General features: G+C 44.2%; 2 protein-coding genes across 2 annotated transcripts in view; one reads left to right on the top strand and one right to left on the bottom strand.

The window, feature by feature from the left end:
* The window catches only part of LOC147107110 (L-lactate dehydrogenase A chain-like), a 34,518-nt gene extending 22,504 nt beyond the window's left edge, over positions 1–12,014 (top strand). Inside the window, exons 8-9 of the mRNA XM_086008175.1 lie at positions 2,146–2,269; positions 9,343–12,014. Of these exons, the coding sequence (XP_085864301.1) occupies positions 2,146–2,269; positions 9,343–9,507 (289 nt within the window). The 3' untranslated portion in view covers positions 9,508–12,014. The remainder of the gene's footprint in view (positions 1–2,145; positions 2,270–9,342) is intronic.
* LOC147107111 (uncharacterized) overlaps positions 11,659–14,203 on the bottom strand; it is a 43,535-nt gene continuing 40,990 nt past the window's right edge. The window contains 3 exon segments of the mRNA XM_086008169.1: positions 11,659–12,377; positions 12,380–12,661; positions 13,118–13,246. Coding sequence (XP_085864295.1) covers positions 12,334–12,377; positions 12,380–12,661; positions 13,118–13,246 — 455 coding nt within the window. The 3' untranslated portion in view covers positions 11,659–12,333.

A 14,203-nucleotide genomic window follows, 5' to 3' on the forward strand; every position in this document is an offset into this window, starting at 1 on the left:
TAAGCCAGCGTGCCGAAGCGCTAACACCGAGGGCGGGCGCAGCGCAGGTGCGGCGAGTTTCTGAATGATGGCTGGCGCCAGTCAGCTCTTAAAGGGGAGGGTCGACTTGTTTGGCTGCCATACCCTGCACACTGCAGCCCTGAAGCAAGGCCTGACCATTGCTGGTTCATCAGTTCTACACCCTGGACCATGGGGAAGCCCGCTATTCTTCCAAATCCCATTGCACGCTCTTGCTGCTTGTCCAGGGTCATGGGGAAGGAGATGTACTGACGTCTCCTTCTGAAAAGGGCATTGTTCACCTGGCGGATGCAACAATGTACTGGGAGATGTTGGCAATGTCCCTAGTAGCGGATTGGAAGGAGCTGGTGGCATAGAAGTTAAGAGCCACCTTCACTGCCACTGACAGAGACGTCCTGCTCCTCAGCTGTGGCTGCAGATCTCTGCAAAGCAGGTGGCAGATCTCAGTGACCACCTCCCTTCTGAATCGCAGCCTCCGAACACACTGCTCCTTAGACATGTTCAAATATGAGAACTGCTGGCAGTATACCCTGGGTGGGTGAGGCCTCCTGTGCGGACACCTGTTGGCCCTTCTCCGTCTGGCCATGACTGGCTCTCACGGCGTCTCTGATCCCTTTGAATGCAATGCAGAAAGCCAATGTTTCCACCCATTGCAGCCCCCATTATATGTGGCGACTCAAGGCTATGGCACTGAAAGTGAAATCCAAGTGCAAAGCTCTGGCCTGAAGCCAGAAGTACCTGTGTGAGCGCTGAGTCAAAGCAGAAAGCTCTCTGCCTTTGTCTCTCTCCAAATATCCGTGTCTCTCTCAGAAGGATTGGCACAAAATGGCTGCCACTTATAATGCAGGAGGAGTCCCCTTTAAATAGCGCCCTGCAGCGACTGGGAACCGTTCCCCTCTACCAGTCGCTGGGGGCGCCAGGCGCAAAGAAGGGCGGCACCACTGAAGTTCCGGTTCGGGGCGCACCAAGGGCGTTGCACCATGAAATGACATCATGATCTGCGCGCGCAGCTGAGCGGGCGCTGCGGTTTAGCGCCGCCACTAAATCTTGAGTGAAGTTCGCGAGAGGCGCAGATTGCGCCGCGCCCGGGCGCTAGCCGCTTAGCGCCCCACTTCTCCTCCTCCTAAGGCGCTAGCAGCTGGCGCTAACAACTGAATTTCTAGGCCTATAGGTACTTCAGGATATTCAGCTTATCGACAGATTGGACATCTCTTGATCAGCCTGGTCTGCTCTAAAGTGCCCATCCCAACTGAAATGAATGGAGCCAACTCTGGAATGTAAATACCCTCTTGGCATAACTGACCTCACCAGAGCAACTCTAGACCAAAATGGCAGGTCTCCACTGCAGCAACATCTTTGCAGATGCATCTTTGACAGTTAACAAATATATGTACAGGAAACTCTTTTATCCGGCACTGACGGGACCGGCGTGGTGCTGGTTGATCAAAAAGTCCGGATTACAGAGAGGTATACTTACCAAGGTACGAGAGCCCCGTACACGGCCACAGGTGCAGGAGCCCCAGTTACATGGCCACAGATCCAGGAGTCCCTGTTGCACGGCCACAGATCCAGGAACCCCGGTTACACGGCCACTAATATACAGTAAAACTTGCTTGAACCTACTCCTGAATTTTGCCGGTTAAGAGAGAGTTTCCTGTACCCTGTTTTCTTCAAGGGCTTTGAGAGAACACTGAACATTCAGCTCTACCTCACACTTTCCTTACAGTTTCACATTTGGTTTGCAGTTGACTGCGTAAAACTCACGCTTTGGGAACCAGGTGACACTACCTTCAAAGTACAAAACTTCACACTCGTGTGGAATTGCACGCAGGCGATTGGTATCAATAGGCTACAACGCAGTAATCCCATCGCCGGTTTCAGATGAAATCACGAACTATAAAAGCAAAATCTAAGTGGTTTATTTATGAACTAAACCTAGAGATAGGACTTTCTTAATAAATCACCAAGTCCTTCAGTGTGTGTGTGTGTGTATAAATTTACTTTTATGTAAAACACAAGATGTCTGATAGAAAATGGCTCTTTAACTAAAGTAGAATGGTGTGATGTGGAACCTCAAAGGATACTTTAAGCAGCTTGGTTTTAATGATTTTTTACTTCCCACTATAGTGCCCATGATGTTATAAATCTGAAAGGATACACTTCTTGGGCCATTGGTTTAAGCGTGGCCAGTATTGTGAGTGCAATTTTGAAAAATTTACGGTCTATCCATCTGGTGTCCACCAATGCAAAAGTAAGTTTTTAAACAGCTGTCATTCCATTATTGTGTAAACATTGATGTAAAATTCATACCCAACACAAAGAGCTGCAACTAGGACAACATTTTTGCAAGTGTTATTTTCTCTAAAAAGCATAAGAAATTATAATTTAGCCAAGTTAACTATTTGAAAGAATGTTATAACAGCATGCAAAAGATCTTTTTGGATGAAGTAATTATTTAAAAAGAGTGAAACACTTGGATGCTAAATGTATTTGATGTGATTTACGATCACATCTCACATAATGAATTAACTCTATCATTGTGCAGTACAGGTAGACCTGTATAAACATATTGAATATACTTGCATCTTTGAAGGTGATAGGACTGCTGTTCACAATTTACATTAACGATTTGGACTTTGAAATCAAAAATACAATTTCTAAATTTGCGGATGACACCAGATTGTGGGGGGGGGAAGGAAAAAGTCAATACTGAGGATGTTACGTCCGTGTATAATAAGCCACAAACTGCGGAGAACGGTACAACAGGTGTTTACTCAACGTGGCTCACACTGCAATTGATCTGTACAGATTACTACTCCGTGTTATATACAGGTGTGGTCACTGCCAGTACTGCAGTATACGTGAGCTGTAAAAAATAGTTCCCCCCTTAAAGGTATATACATTACAATTCCTCCCCTTTTAGATTAACAGTACCATAACACTCATTTAACAATTAAATATCAAACTAATTACAATTAACATTTTTAACATGCAACATTAGCTGAAAATAGTCTATTTATATATTCAGTCTTTGAGGAGGCTTCCTGATCCTTTCTGGATAGCGCCTTTCCCAAATGTCTTGCTCTTGGTGCGGAGGCGATTCTGGCCCCGTCGTCAGCTTCCGATGCTACTGTTTCTGGGGTAGATGCAACCTGTACGTCGGGTTCATCACCAGGTACATATGGGCAAGGCATGGGGTTGACTTGTTCCTGTGACTCTAGGATCTGGTCAGCATGGCGTCTCACGATGCTCTCCCCAACGTCCACTGTGTACATTAGTGGGCCCTGCCATGTGCATATCGTTCCTGGCTGCCATTTTTCTGTTCGGTAGTCGCGGGCCAAGACTGGTTGCCCTACATTGAAGCTCCTTGTTGGCTTCTCATGGATGTGCTGGAATTGCTTACTCTCAACATCTCTTCGTACGTTTGGTCTGAGCAAATCCAGGCGAGATCTTAACCTTCGGTGAAAGAACATCATGGCTGGGGCCTGGTTGGTGACTGCATGTGTCGCATTCCGGTAGGCGAACAGGAAATTGTCCACCTTGTGCTGCAGTGGAATGTTGTCATTGTACATAGCCTTTATTGCCTTCTTAAAGATTTGTACGAACCTCTCAGCCAATCCATTTGTGGCTGGATGATACGGGGCGGATGTGTAATGCCTTACCCCATTCTTTTTCAAGAACCTCCAGAACTCTTCGGACACAAACTGTGGTCCGTTGTCGGAGCAAATCTGTTCTGGCAAGCCATTCCTGGCAAAAATGGTCCGTAGGACTGCAATAGTTTTCTCCGTGGTGGTGGAGGACATTTTGATGACCTCAGGCCATTTCGAGTGCGCATCCACGGCTATTAAAAACATTGAGTCCATGAATGGACCAGCAAAATCAATATGCACCCGTTGCCAGGGAGATGAGGGCCACTCCCATGGGTGTAGAGGGGCCTGAGGTGGTGCATTTTGGACTTTCTGGCATCCTGAGCAGCTCTTGGTCAGGTCCTCGATTTTGTTTAGCGATTCCCGGCCACCACACATAAGCCCTGGCTAGGCTTTTCATTTTTACCCCTCCCAGATGACCCTCATGAAGCTCATTGAGCACTCTATCCCTTAACTTGGGTGGAATTACCACTCGGGATCCACACATCAAGGTCCCCCGGCACACTGACAGCTGTTCTCTCCTTGTCGAGAATGCTGGCAACAGTGAGTCGCCATGTGCTGGCCATCCCTTCACCGTCAAATCATATACCCGAGACAGTTTCGGGTCATTTCGGGTTTCCTTTTCGATACAAGCGTTAGTTACCGGTAGGTATTCAACAATAGTCGAATGCAATATTTAGACAGGATCCACTGCTGGTGCTTCCTCCGCAGTAGGCAGTAGCAGGCGTGATAGCCCATCAGCATTTCCATGCTGTTTCGTGCCCTTATATTCAATCTCATAGTGGTGCGCCCCTAGAAAAAGTGACCATCTTTGTAGTCGTTGCGCAGTCATCACCGGAACGCCCTTCTTCGGATTAAAAATGAAGACAAGAGGCTGGTGATCAGTCAGCAAGGTGAATTTCTGCCCGTGCAGATAGTGATTGAACTTTTTCACTCCCCACACTAGGCTGAGGGCCTCCCTGTCAATCTGGGCGTAGTTACGCTCGGCTGAGGTTAGTGATCGTGACGCAAAGGCTATTGGCCTCTCTGAGCTGTCCGAGAATTTGTGCGACAGCACCGCTCCAATGCCGTAGGGTGACGCATCACATGCCAACCGAATTGGTAATGCTGGGTTGTAATGGGCCCATACCTCTTGCGATGTGATTAGTGTTTTGCTCTTCTGGAAAGCTCGTCTAAATTCGTCACTCCACTTCCATGGCACCCCAGTTTGCAGTAGGGTGTTCAGTGGGTGTAGTATTGTAGACAAATTTGGCAAGAACTTATGGTAGTAGTTTACCAGCCCGAGGAACGACCTCAGTTGTGACACATTTTCCGGTGCTGGAGCCTTGACTACTGCCTCAATCTTCTCTGGGGACTTATGTAACCCCTCTTTATCGATAACGTGGCCACAATACGAGATCTGTTTTCTAAAAAACTCGCATTTGGGGCGGTTAGCTCGGAGCCCATATTCCTGCAATCTAGTGAGCACCTGCTCCAGGTTGGCAAGGTGATCAGTCATTTTCGCCCGTGACCAGGATGTCGTCCAAATAACACTGGGTCCCTGGGATCCCTTGCAGGACTTGTTCCATTGCCCTCTGCCAAATAGCCGGAGCTGATGCTACCCCGAATACCAGCCGGTTGTATTGGTCGAGACCTTTATGGGTGTTGATTGTGAGGTTTTTTTTTGATGCTTCTTCTACCTCCATTTGCAGATACGCCTAGGCCAGATCAATCTTAGTGAAGCGTTTCCCTCCAGATAGCGAGGCGAAAATATCTTCAATCCGCGGAAGTGGATATTGTACGGTGTGAAGGACCGGGTTTACTGTTACCTTAAAGTCCCCACAGATGCGAACCTTCCTTGGTTCCCCAGGCGTGCTGCTCAACGACTTTTTCATCACCAGGACAATGGGTGTAGCCCACTCGCTCCAGTCTACCTTGGACAGTACACCTGAACGTTCCAGACTCTCCAGCTCTGCTTCGACGGCTGGGCGGATCGCATAAGGTACTGGTCTGGCCTTAAAAAAAAATTTGGGGCTTGCGTTTTCTTCAATTTTAATCGTCGCTGTCATGCCTTTTAGTGTTCCGAGTCCTTGCTGGAACACTTCTTTCGCGTCAGTTAGGATCTTTGACAGTCGCCCAGGTGTGACGTTGTCATCCTTTTTGTCAGCCACAGTCAGTGCCTGTATGGAATGCCAATCCAGTTGTATTTTCCGGATCCATTCACGTCCCAGTAATGGTGGTCCTCCATCTTGCAATACATACAGGTCTAGTTTTGGTGTTTCCTTACCATTATATATCACGGTCACCCTTATTTTTCCCTGGTAGCAGGGAAATGCCCATTCATAAAATTGACAGGAAGAGTTGTCAAAACTATAAATACTGTAAGCCCCAAAACATCACTAAAACGTCAAATAATTTTTTTTTTTTTTTTTTAAACATCACATTTTTAAAATAACTAAATTACATAAAATAACTATTAAACAATAATTTAAATTTTTGAAAAAATTAATTACATTTTCTAACGGGGCTAGAAATAAACTTATCTTTCTTTAAAGTATTTAAAAATAATAAACCTGTGGAAACAATGTTTTAATTTTAATTAATTCACCACTTGTTAAAAGCAGGCCTTGCGCCTGCTTTTTAAAAGTGTAACTGCTGGAGACTTACCCTCCCGGAGAAACCTGGAAAAATAACAAGTTCCAGGCGTACGCGCTGCCTCTCCGGCGCACGCGTTCGACCTGTGAACCCCTTTAAGGGAACGGAAGTTCTGGTTTCCCGCGCATGCGCAGTGCATGCACGAAACCGGCACTTCCATTGGGCCTACGGGTGAGTACCCCGTGCGTACTCACCCGTGGAGACCTGAATTTCTGGGCCATTGTTTTGACTGGATTTTCTCCATCACCGGCTTTATCCAACACACTTAATTAATTTCCCAAACCCACCCCCGCCCACTGTAATTCAAACAAAATTACAGATTCTATCCAGTGATATTCATCCTTGACCAGTTGCCTTCCTTGCCACAATACTTGTATGGTTCTAGAACCTTAGCAATCATTATGCGTTGTTTTACCATTTTTATCTGCACCCATCTTTATAACCCTCCGTCCCACTAATGAGCAGATATTCAACCATTGTTAAAGGTGTAAATCAACAAAGCATTAATTGCTTTATTTACAAGGGTCATAATAATCAGCTGTGTAGAGCCTTGATCAGACCCTCGTTTAGAGTGCCGCGTTCAGTTTTCGGCACCGCACCTCCGGAAGAATATATTGGCCTTGGAGATGGTGCAGTGCAGATTCACCAAACTGGGGCTTTGGGGTTAAATTATGAGGACCGGTTGCATAAACTTGGCTTGTCGTCCCTTGAGTATCGAAGATTGAGGGGGTGATCCGATCGAGGTGTTTTAACAGGATTCGATAGGGCTGGTACCGAGAAACGATTTCCTCTGATGGGGGAATCAAGAACGATGGGACATAATCTTAAAATTAGAGCTCGGCCATTTAGGAAGGAAGTCAGGAAGCACTTTTTTTCTACACCAAGGGTAGTAGAAATCTGCAATTCTCTGCCCCAAAAGACTGGATGCTGGGACAATTGGAGCTTTCACGACTGAGATCAGTAAGATTTTTGTTAGATAAGGGATATGGCGGGTAAATGGAATTGAGAACGAAAATTTCTGCAAAGATAAATTAGTTGGAATAGTTAATCCTGTAACAGTTTGTTCGTGTGGGAGTGTTGTTTGGCATCAAACATAACTTTTAAAAGTTGAACAATCGGCACTGTTGCTCTGTTGGCTTAAAATGCTCCAGCCAACTTCAGGAGACGGGTATGATCCTCTTGCCTCAATCAAAGCTCTGCACTGTCCAATTCCACCCGCCCCTTGTTGCTTCAGCACCATCTGACGCCTGCAGTAATTTATCTTTGTCAACACTCAAGATTACAACTAACAGTGTGTCTGTGTGTTTTAGCAACATCTCTTCCAGTAGCAAGTTTCCAAATGACGCTCTATCTGGTGTAGGGCGTTAGTTATTGATGGACACGAGCTAACTGTTCTGAATTAACAATATGCTTACCCGGTCTCAGATTCTTTGTTGGCACTGGCTCCAGGGAATCCTCTGCATCATTCAAAGGGGGATTGACAGGAAAAAAAAAACAAGGAGAAATCCGTTGGCCAAGTTCTGACAAATTCGAGCAACATTGGCATCGTTCACAACAAAGTGATACCTTAACCAAGAAAAAAGGCAACGGTTAAATTTCTGCCAACACCAAGTCTTGCACTTGGCTCCGACACACCTGTGGATGTAGTTTGGTGTTGGTTAGTGTTGGATTCAGCCAGGGCTCAGGGCACGCTTGAGGCACTTGCCAATGGCCTTGCTGCGGACCAACACTGACACTTTGGAGTCTGAATGTCCAATGATGCAGGTTGGGGCCAATTTGGTCAAAACTATTCACCAGCCTGACTTTATCACCTGCATAACAGCAGTCACTGCATTTCAAAGTAATTCAGTGGATGTAAAGTGCTTTGAGACTTCTCCAAGAGATGTGATAAAGTACCATGCATGTTTTTCCGCAAGCATTTTCTATTAGCAGGCTGTTAGATAAGTGACAGCCCAGTTAGATGCAGTGCCCCAAGAGTCACCAGCTCCATCTGTCACAGCAGGTGGCACTAAATTGGATGTAGCACATTGGTCCTCTTTACCTTTAGGGCACTTTCCTCTGTGGGCTTGGAACCCTCCAGTCTTAAGGTTGCTTCTTTGAGGGTGGTCCCCATAGCCATGAGGAAAGCCCAGGCTAGTTTAGCTGTTACTCTGTTCACCGTGAAGTGATGCCTGCACCTTTTTCGTGACATTTATCAAACACTATTGCTTGGACTTAAAATTATGGATGATAAAATCTTATTGTAGATCTGTCCTGATGGATGGGGCCTCTAATGCCACAATGGCCTTCATTCTTCTAGTTCAGCGCTGTATGGAGAACGCTGAATAAATAAGGTTCCACTAATGGCATTTCAGCAAGCAGCATCCTGAAATGGTGCTCCTATCAGGCTTTGTAGGAAGGCGCACACTTAGGTTTTTTGGTTTTGGTAGGTTTTGGATTTAAGGACAATACAAAGTACAGGAAACTTTGTGCTATCCAGCACTGACTGGACCAAGCTGTTGCCGTCCCATCAAAACTGCCGGACAAACCAGCGCTAATGTTGAAACATACGGAGATTTTGAGCTCCGTATCTGGCAACAAACCCTGTTGCTTAACAGCTTCTAAACAGTCGGCCGTACCTTGCAAGCGTCTCTGTAGCTTAGCAACAGCTTCAGCGAGACCTTGCAGAGCCTGACTGGTGGGGGGAAAAAAAAGCAACGAAAAGGCTCCTGATTTTTGCCGGTGGCTCGAGCATTCCGGACAGTTAACCTCCGGATAAACCAAAGTTTCCTGTACTGCTCTAACTGCATGATTGGCAGGGGGGTACAAGGTGGTTTCCCTTCAACAGCGGATGAGCTTGTTCAACTCTAATAGTATAAGAGGAATACTGCCTGTTGGAATGATGATGTGTCTGTAAGGTAGCTTTTCTTCTTTCACGTTTGTATAGATAGCAATATTATTTAACAAGTACTGACTGCCCACATCCAATGCAAATTTATCATTTAATATAACTAAAGATTTCTGTACAGTAACATTTGTGACATTTCTTCCAACGGTCCATCAGGATGAACACGGTATCCATGCGGACGTGTTTCTAAGTCTCCCTTGTGTCCTGGGCACAACAGGAGTGTGCGGAATCTTAAGGCAGCCACTCAAGGAGGCAGAGGAAATAAAACTGAAACACAATGTGGATTCTCTTTTGAAGACCCAGCGGGAAATTGTATTGTGAACAAAATGCTAAGAGCCAGGCCTCTTTTTATGCAGCTGGTTATCAGTGCACCACTATTATTACATCACTTTGTGATTGCCTCATTATATAACGGAGGTGACTGCTGCCAACAAAGTTGAAGTAGTTGCGCGCAGTGTTTTTTTTCAGTTCAAGAAAACACTTCCAGAGGGGGTGGAGAAAAGAGATCGCTGTTGCCGAACAGAGCCGCATCCGGAAAAGAAAATCTGCGCCAGCAAAACACAGTAAAGGTCCATTTTTATTCATTTTCTTCTCCTTTCCCTTCACACGGCGCTCGGGCTCCATACAAATAAATCTCCGCAACACAACCCTCCCCGTGAAAATATTCATTAATACATAAGCCAACCCACGCTATTATTATACATTATTAAACCAACTCATAGCTCCATAGATTTAGGCATGTGATATGACTGACTTATTATACATTCATACTTAAACCACCACAGATTTATGCACAACGCTTCTGCGCAGCTTCCGGTTCATTGGCAGCAGTCACTCCGTTGTATATACGTAGTAAATATTAGTCAAGTGTCGTGCTGTGTGGTAGTTGCCCAGAAATTAGATCTATTATTTTAGATATTGCTTGCTAGAGTTATATAAAAACCCAGTAACTAATCACCAATAAAACCAAATCACAAGCATGCTAACTCTTAATGCGAACCCCCAATTTACTATAATCCGTGTCACAGCAGAGAAATACAACGGCTTCTGAAGGTTATTAGTAAAGAAATGACGAGGGTATCCTGAACAGAGCAAGACGTATTCACCTTCAACCCTAAAATGAAGAGTTGAGTTACGGTATAATAGAATAGAATAACTTCTTATAATACAAGTGTACCACACACTAATAACCAGAACCATTAATTTCAGCCCATAGAATGTGGTAGATAGGGTATGAACTGTGTACTAGTGCTTCCACTTTAAGTACTTGGCATCCTGTCTGCACACAGCCTAAATCTAAAAGTTAAAGGACACTTAATAATGGAGGTCTGTGTACAAGAATGTTAACTTCCTCAAGTGACTAACTCCTGAATTAATTTCAACCTCATTAGTGGAAATCAATATACAGTCTCACACACAGACCTCCCATGAAATATTCAGTTTATGATGCAATATATTTTTTCTTTCATTAATAAACTGCAATAATTTTATGATATTGGGAAAACAGCAAGTAGCATGATGTAGTACTGCCTTGTTAACATTGTGATGCAGGTGCTGACAGGATATTTTCTCTCAATATGCGTGGGGAGCCAGGCAAGTATACTTTATCAATTCCAAATTTAATTGCAGAATATTCCATCAGGATTCAATCTAACCACTTTCTAAATGTCATGCTTTCAGCCAGTAACCAAATCAGCTGGTTTCAGATACAGCAATGGAGTTGTACTGTTGATAAGCAAGCAACAGTTAGAAGGGCTTCTGCTGTATAATCAAACTTGTTGTCAAGACCAAAGTTGTTCCCGGGGCAGTAAATTTACAATAAAAGTAGAAAATGATGGAAATACACATCTGGTCCATCAACATCTGTAACGAGAAGACAGGTTAATGTTTTGGGTGTTCATCCTTCCAGTATGTGCAGGTTTTTATTTCCAATTTGCATTAGTATCCAAGTTTCCATCCGAACTTGCTGCGCTTCAGCAGTGTTAGGAGTTTAGACAAAAGTTGGCATCCAGACACACTGGTTCAAATTTCTGGGGCTGCCGAATTGCCTGGGCACAGTGAATACAGGAAAAGGGGGTAACAAGGACCACGTCCCTAAAAGGGAGCACGTGCTCTTTTCTGTCCTTCGACATTATTGGGACGGAAAAAGCAGGTGGCTCCAATGACAGACTTGCGCTGCTCCCCACCCTGATTTTCCTGTACTCGCCGCTCCCAGCTGATCCATTAATTCCAGGTACAGGGACAGGAAAATCTGCTCCATTGTTTGAAATGTTTTATTGCACATTGCCCTACAACTAAGAAATGACCTTTTTCTTCTACAAATTAGGAGTTTAGACAAAACTGCTCAAATGATTTCTGTTCGCTTATTTTATTCTAGTCGTTAACTTATAACAGCAAGGTCACAGGCTACATTAAACATTGCCAACATTTAAAACAGACCAAAATATTGCATAAATTGAAACAAACTGAAGGGAAATTAAATATACTCTTTATTCTGAAGACAAGTCCTTTTTGTTTTACCACAACCTGTGCATATAAAATGGTGTACACCTGAAACATGGTCATTTCTAAAACATTGTGCTAACCAGTAGTCGGACTACTGACACATTAAATCAGACTTGGGTTTGACTCACAGTACATTTTCTGTCGAATATTCATGCAGTTACAAGATAAACTACATGCCAAGATTTGTCTTTTGTTTCCACTTGTTTGGTTTGGAAATGTGTATCTTTCTTTGGTTAATCTCCATCTATTATTTGTAGTGAGCATAAGACTGTTCTACAATGTTACAAAAGTTTTAAATAAAATATGACTCTATATGGAACACATCACATACTTACAAGTAATGGCTTCTGAATTTTTGCCAGTCACGTAATCAAATCAAGCTACTGAGAGGGTTGATGAATGATTGTGCAATGGTGGTTCTGATACTGTATCGGCGATTATATTTCTGGTAGAAATGTCTATTCTGGAAGGTCAGCACTTCATAATCTAGTCTCTTGCGCTTGGGCGCATTTTCGTAGGTGTGACTCTTGGTCCACTTGTCTGGAAGTGTAAATATAAGGCCACATGTTTGTGTGCGAGGTGCAGTGCTCATTGCGGTTACATATTACGCTGCGTGACTGCAGAGTCTTTACAGATCCCGAGTTACGAATGGCTGTAGCTCACTGGAGGCTTGGTACTTGGAGGGGTTTCTCCTCCACTTGGGTTTTAAGTGTAAACTGCTCAGGACCAAGTAACCGCTCATCAAATACTGTATTCGGACTGTTCTTTACATATCTACCACTCGCCGATATCAACGTGTAATCACAATGTTCTAATTTCTCTCCATTACTAATGCCAAAGTAAATAGTGGGAATGGGCTTTCCTTCCGGCCTACTGAAATTTGAGGTACAATTGGAGTTGCTGTGCACTAAAACCTTTGTATCACACACATTCTTTTCAGGGTTTTGTTTGCCCTGTAAACTGCATAAATCTGGAAAAAAAAGACAAGACAATTCATAAAACTTTTAACTATAGTTTCCATATTAGAAATGAGAGTTAATGCTTGTTAATAGTAATGCTTCAGAAAAATTGTAGCTAATTTATCAGACATGTTTGAGAAAAAAAATCACAACTCATTAGTGCCCAAGAAAGTATCTTAATTAACAATCAGCTATCTATATAGTAAAAATTATTTTCATGGGTATTCTGAATGTAATCAGTGCTGAAGTGACGTCTCCCAATGTGCTGATAGGACAAAGAATCTCCCCCTCCACCCGCTGGTTGAGTGTAGATGCATAAATGTAGTGTGCTCTTTGATCTTCTATCCGTCAGGAGAAGCATATTCCCAGGTAGGCACTGCTGAGATCAGGAACTCCACCAGGGCACATATGCATTACATCACAGGGGGAAAGCAGAGGTTATAGAAACGAAAGGTGTTGTAATTCACCTGTGCATTTCGCCGTTACACAATTTTCCTTCAATTTTACGTCAGTACTGCTGTTTGCTTCAGAATAACCTTCCTGCTCTCCCATGGGCTCCTTTTGCAAAGATTTTACGTAATCAGCTCTACAGCAGCCTAAGAGAAATAAAATCCACTTTTTATGTTTTGGAAAGTATATCGACAGAAAACTAGAGTTACATTTGACGTCAGTGTTTTGTATTTTGCTTGTGTTGCCAGAGTTGATTTTCTTGTCTACTCTCAATTATCAGCGAAGTGATGGAAGGTGTCATCAACAGTGCGATCAAGCAGCACTTACTCACCAATAACCTGCTCACTGATGCCCTGTTTGGGTTCCACCAGGGTCCTTTAGCTCCTGACCTCATTACAGCCTTGGTCCAAACATGGACAAAGCAGCTGAATTCCAGAAGTGAGGTGAGAGTGACTGCCCTTAATATCAAGGCAGCATTTGACCGAGTGCAGCATGAAGGAGCCCCAGTAAAACTGAAGTCATTGGGAATCTGGGGGAAAACCTCTCCACTGGCTGGAGTCATACCTAGTACAAAGGAAGATGGTTGTGGTGGTTGGCGGTCAATCATCACAGCCCCAGGACATCGCTGCAGGAGTGCCTTAGGGCAGTGTCCTAGGCCCAACCATCTTTAGCTGCTTCATCAATGACCCTCCCTCCATCATAAGGTCAGAAGGAACATGGGAACACCACCACCTCCAAGTCACACACCATCCTAAATTGGAAGGATATCGCTGATCCTTCATCGGGTCAAAATCCTGGAACTCCCTCCCTAACAGCACTGTGGGAGTACCTTCACCACACGGACTGCAGCAGTTCAAGGTGGCGGCTCACCACCACCTTCTCATGGGCAATAAATGCTGGCTTTGCCAGTGACGTCCACATCCCATGAATGAATAAAAAAACTTACTTTCCTAAAATGCAAGCATCAGCATTTTTTTAAGAAACAATAAGGTACCTCACAGTTCGATTGGGATCACAATGTTGCTAATGAGTATTCGTTATTGAGAGGCAGGATTGTTATATAAAATGTCAAATATTTTTGGCCTACTGTTAGATGAGGGCTA

The sequence above is a fragment of the Somniosus microcephalus genome, chromosome 15 (genome assembly GCF_052327205.1).
Source record: "Somniosus microcephalus isolate GS21.2 chromosome 15, FLI_Smic_1.0, whole genome shotgun sequence".
In the NCBI taxonomy this organism is placed as follows: Eukaryota; Metazoa; Chordata; class Chondrichthyes; order Squaliformes; family Somniosidae; genus Somniosus; species Somniosus microcephalus.